Here is a 6,000-nt window from a genome sequence, read left to right on the forward strand (position 1 = left end):
CATTTATATAACATTAACATATATATACATCATGTTTACAGTGCAACACTCCAACAATTTCCTGATCTACATCAAAGTTTTCCTACAGTGTATGAGAATGTAGTGGAATAACAAAATTTCAAAAAGTCTCATTTTTCAGTTTAACAGTCTAAGGGAGCCTTCACACGGAGTTACGCTCCGCTCATTCTGAACGTAAAACACATTGAGAATGAGCGCGTAAAAACCAGCTCTCATTGACTTGAATGGGTGCCGGCATACGCGCGTATCACATTGAAAGCAATAGGCAAAAAAAAAACTCCCATTGATTTCAATGGGGAGCGCTCGTATGCCAGCACCCATTCAAGTCAATGGGAGCTGGGTTTTACGTGCTCATTCTGAATGTGTTTTACACTCAAAATGAGCGGAGCGTATACTCCGTTTGAAGGCTGCCTTACTTCAGCAGCGCCGAGTACTGTTAAAAGTGCTTCAGGCATTTGCTTTTGTGTTTGTGAATGGTCATATTTTCCCGTTGTAAAAACCAGCAGTAGTCTTCCATCACGTTGGGATTCTAGCAGCCTTGATATCTGTTGTCCATTGTAGAAATATCTTTATGGAAACGCTCTCCGTGTTCGTCACTTACGTGTCCCAAATTGGGTGGGAAGAAGTTAAGATGGGAATGTAAGAAATGCATTTTCAATGACATTCGGCAGCCAAGTTGTTCCTATGCTGTAAGAATGTTATCTATTAATTCTGGATAGTTTCCAGCTTGTCTGTTCCCAAGGAAGTTCTGCACTACTAGCACAAATGCATCTCAAGCTGTAAGGTCCAGGGGGTTGAGTTTTGCTCTGAAAGTGTCATCGCAACAGCTTGTTGATTTTAGCGCCAATAAAAATTCCAGCCTTTATTTTAGCCTCAGGTTTCAGTGGGCTAAACTTCTCCTTCATATACTGGAAACCATATCCATCATGGTCAAGTGCAATTACAACATTTTTCATTAAACCAAGTTTAATGTGAAGTGGTGGAAGAGAAACTCGAAGTGGATGGACCAGTGACTTGTGTTGAACATAGTACTGACCAACTGTGTGCTCGGCTCTGAGAGGCCAATGTCTCATTTTGTAATGATTGTTGTCATCACGGTTATTCCATAGGCACAAGAAACACATCTGCTTTGTGTACCCTAACTGTAGGCCAAGCAGCACAAACTTTCCATTTATGTTCTGAGTATTTGATCATTTCCATTTAGCCTCCATTTATCAGGAACATGTGCACTATCTAACTCCATCATAAGACCATTTACATCAGTACAGAAACAAACATCGATTTTAATTGCATAGTATGCAGCCAACTTGGTATGTCGACGACCAAAGTGTGAAGTTTTGGTGCTGGACAGGTCTGGGTATGTACATTGGAATATTTCCAATATATAATGCATTAATATTATAATTGAATAAGCTTTGCTTATATAACTTAAAATCTAGACGTGTGAGGCAAATTCTGTGTTCATATTTAGATTCGGGGTGCTCATTTTAGTGTAAATCACATGTTTTTCTCTCAGTAGCGAAATCATTGTTGCATGGTGTTACTGATATTACAGAATTTCATATAGCAATTATTCTATCCAACTACCTTAATAAATGTCTTATAAGGCAAGTTCTCATTGGTTGCTCAATAAGCTGGAGTAAAGATGGTCGCATTATATGTAAACTAGCTGGTACCCGCGACTTCGTCTGCGGTGATTGTAGAAGTGGGTATATACAGGCGTGGGTAAGGTTTTTGTACTGTGTATAAGGTATGGGATATGAAATGTAAGTTTGTATCTTGTTTTTTCTGTAATTCAGAGAATACATGAGACTTTTGTGTTGAAGTTAATTTCTATTTGAGCTGCTATACGGTGTTGTGAGAAACTTTACATAGTGACTTTGGGACAGAAGTATTTGAAGTTAACCCTTTTCCGCCAATGGCATTTTTTGATTTTGGTTTTTCGTTTTTGACTCCCCTCCTTCTAAACCCCATAACTTTTTTTATTTCTCTGCTCCCAGAGCCATATGAGGTCTTAATTTTTGCGGGACAATTTTTTCTTCCTGATGCCACCATTATTTATTCTATATAATGTGCTGGGAAGCAGGGAAAAAATTCAGAAGGGGGTGGATTTGAAGAAAAAATGCATTTCTGCGTATTTCTTACGGGCTTTGTTTTTACAGCGTTCACTGTGCAACCAAAATGACCTGTCCCCTGTATTCTGTGTTTCGTTACGATTCCGGGGATACCAAATTTATATGGTTTTATTTACATTTTGACCCCTTAAAAAAATCCAAAACTATGTTAAAAATTTTTTTTTTGAAAAGTTGCCATATTCCGACAGCCGTAACTTTTTTATACGTGTGTGTACAGGGATGTATAGGTCGTCTTTTTTTGCGGGACTGGGTGTACTTTTTAGTTCTACCATTTTCGGGAAATGTTATTGCTTTGATCACTTTTTATTCAATTTTTTATCAGAATCAAAACAGTGAAAAAACGGTGGTTTGGCACTTTTGACCATTTTTCCCGCTACAGCGCTTACCGAACAGGAAAAATATTTGTATAGCTTTGTAGAGCGGGCGATTTCGGATGCGGGGATACCTAACATCTATGTGTTTCACAGTTTTTAACTACTTTTATATGTGTTCTAGGGAAAGGGGGGTGATTTGAATCTTTAATCCTTTTTATTTGTTTTTATATTTTTTTTAAACGCTTTTTTTTTGCATTTATTAGACCGCCTAGGGGTATTGACATGGGTGGGCGGTGTCGCGGATTGTCAGAGCGGTGGGGGTCGGCAAACATGGCTGCTCCAGAGCGTTATAGAGCGCCTCCTGGAGTATCGTTAAGGTGAGGGGCAAAGTGGTAAAGTATATGTATATGTGATTGTGTGGGGTTAGGGGCGAGGCTGTAGAGGGCAATATGAATTTTGTGGCTTGCTATGGTCCAAAGTGTGTGAGATTGCAGAGATGGTGGTGTGAGTTTGGGTTTTGTGGGGGTCCTGGCACAAACGTATGTGTGCTATTGTGACGAAAAGTAGCCTATTGCGCAATCGGGTGTATTAACTATGTTTGTGGAAACTTTCAGCCAAATCGGTCGAGCGGGTTTTGCGTGATTGAGGAACAAACATCCGAACATCCAAACTCACAAACCCACAAACTTTCACATTTATAATATTAATAGGATAGACAAACAAGTTCCATGTTGCCTAAGGGAGCGTTCACACTACCGTCTGTGTCCGACAGGTAGTGTCCGCTCAAAATCTGGCACGGACATTAGGAGCGGACACTAGCTGTGTCCGTGACACCTGTCATTTATTTAATTGGGCATCGGGTGCGTTCTTTTGCACTCCGTGCCCTTCCTTCACTGTCCGCATGTAAAGATGTCCGACTTTTCAAGCGGACAGAAAAACCCGACATGTAGGGTTTTTCGGTTTTTCTGTCCGCTTGAAAAGTCGGACATCTTTACATGCGGACAGTGAAGGAAGGGTACGGAGTGCAAAAGAACGCACCTGATCGCCATTTAAATAAATGACAGGTGTCACGGACACAGCTAGTGTCCGCTCCTAATGTCTGTGCCAGAGTTTGAGCGGACACTAGGAGCGGACACTACCTGTCGGACACAGACAGTAGTGTGAACGCCCCCTGAGAGTAAGTTCACACGGGGTTTTTTGGACCGGAACCTGAGGCGGGTCGCTGAAACTGGATGTCAAATGAATGGGCCTAGTTGGGAGGGAGTGTCTTCAGACGGATGTCGCGAGGAATCCGCCTGAAAGAATGAGCATGTTGTTTCTTTTTCTGGGAGCCAGAACAAACGGCTACCATTGATTTGAATGGGAGCTGTCTTTTTGGTCAGGATTTTGTGGCGGATACGGATATGAACTTACCCTAACAGATTACTGTGAGTCTTATCTGTCATCCTTGAAAGTCACATGACAATGCTATTAAGTAATCTATGTAGATGAACTTTAGCAAGATGACTCACACATCTAAAGTAATATACAATACAGGAAGAGAAGACAGGCATGCAGATACAAGACCTGATGGTTCCTTATGCTGAATAGTAACTATATCTATATAATATTACACAATGGCTATTTGACTGCAATATGGTAGACTGGAAGCTCTTGAAGCAGGAGCCTCACTACTATTGTGTTAATTGATGACTAACTGATTACTTTGCAATGTCACATTTTGTCTGTACATGTTTTAGAAAGTGTTGTAGAATATTTTGGTAAAAAACATAAAAATGTATTATTACTACATGCAACCAAAGGGGGCATTCACACTTGCGCCACTATCTGCACGCCGTGATTCCGCCGAAATTGCAGGAAAAACAGCTTGAGGATGGCTTGCTGGCAGTCAGTTTAAAAACCCATTCATTTCAATGGGTTTTTAAAGCAAACTGCCGGTGTCCGTATGCAGCCTCTTCGCCATGAAGCCGCTTTTTTTGCACGGACACAAAGTGCAGCTCTACCTGCTACCAGGACTCCCTGCCTCCCAGCGAAATACTGTCCCATACCCAAGAGAGGTGATTTGTAAAGTTGCCAGGGGGCCGCATTTCTCTGGTTCGGAGGATGACCACATGCCTTAATGCAAAGTTATCCGCGTCCTTAGGAGGTTTATTGACTTTTTGTAAAAATTATTTGGTAGATGTGCCCAGAAGAATCTTTTTTCTGAAGATATTGGGAAATAAGATAAGATAATCCTACTGCTCTAAGCGAGCATCCCTAACATTGAGTAAATAAAGCCTAAGGTTCTTGGACCCATTTTTACTATGGCCTTTGTTATGTGGAAACAAATAGGGGAATTTCTATAGGGGGTAGAAACGTAGCAATCACTACAGGGCCTAAGAGCCTCAGGGGGCCCAAAAGCTTCTCTACAACAATAAGAAGATACTAGTAAATTTCACATAGTAAGTAGGGGCCCTATCAATTAATTTGCAGGAGCCTAAATTTTTCCTTGGACATCATAAGAAAATTGTTACATATATTATTCTTGTCTAAAGCAATGGAAACCTTGATAGAAGCCATTGGTTTGCACCAGGTTAGGTTAGGTTCACACTTGTGCTTGGCTTTCCGTCGCTCGGGTCCTCCAGTGGACCCTAATCACGGAGAGCCTGTCTGCTCACCCACAGACACCCTAGATTATAATGGGGTCCATTGTGTTTAAGCCATGTGTACACTGTTACTCTTCTGAGGACTTTTCTCAATACTAATTTTTGGCAAAATCTGTGGAGACTCCTAGGCAAATGTGAACCTAGCCCAACTTTATCTATATACAGTATTATAGCATTACATTGTATATAACACATGTAGCACTGATAGGCACATATAAGTATGGTCCATGTAGTGCAGGGGTAAGGAACGTTTAGCTCGCCAGCTGCTGTGAAACTACAACTCCCAACATGCTTCACTCACTTCTATGGGAGTTCCAAGAACAGCAGAGCAAGTATGCATGCTGGGAGTTGTAGTTTTTTCAACAGCTGGAGAGCCGAAGGGTCCCTACCCCTGATGTAGTAGTGTAGTGGATACAACTCCTTCTTACCACAGGCCCTGCCATCCGACACTGCTCCTTCACCTCATGCCAGCAGTGCTGAGGCAGCAGGCAGCGGAGCATTCTCTGTACACGGCCGGGCTTCTTAAAGAAGAGCTGCTCGTCCTCTTGTTGCGCCTCCTCGCCGGTGTGTGCGCGTGCCATCACTGTCATGTACAGCCGGCTGTCTGAGAGCCTCAGTCAGTGAGCGGGGACACGTGCTCTGCTAGCCCCGCCCCCGCCATGTACGGGCACGAGTGGTAATGTAGTGGTGGAGATAAGCGGGCAGAGCTGCGGTCTGTAGTGTAGGGCAATGATAAATAGCAGGGACAATAATACAAGCAATGGCTGACGTACAACTTCTGCACCCTCTATATTATTCCCTGGCCAGGCAGACGTACGTACAAAGATGTACAGTGGTGTGGTGGAGGGGTGGCACTTGGTGCAATATTGCGTTTTGGCGCTGTTTCTT

The 6,000-nt window shown here is 42.4% G+C and overlaps 1 protein-coding gene across 1 annotated transcript in view; it reads right to left on the reverse strand.

Moving 5' to 3' along the window:
- Positions 1-5,693, reverse strand: part of LOC142195270 (multidrug and toxin extrusion protein 2-like) — a 44,510-nt gene extending 38,817 nt beyond the window's left edge. Inside the window, exon 1 of the mRNA XM_075264899.1 lies at positions 5,541-5,693. Coding sequence (XP_075121000.1) covers positions 5,541-5,693 — 153 coding nt within the window. The remainder of the gene's footprint in view (positions 1-5,540) is intronic.
- Positions 5,694-6,000: the final 307 nt, after the last annotated feature.

This window comes from Leptodactylus fuscus, chromosome 2 (assembly GCF_031893055.1).
Source record: "Leptodactylus fuscus isolate aLepFus1 chromosome 2, aLepFus1.hap2, whole genome shotgun sequence".
Classification (NCBI taxonomy): domain Eukaryota; kingdom Metazoa; phylum Chordata; class Amphibia; order Anura; family Leptodactylidae; genus Leptodactylus; species Leptodactylus fuscus.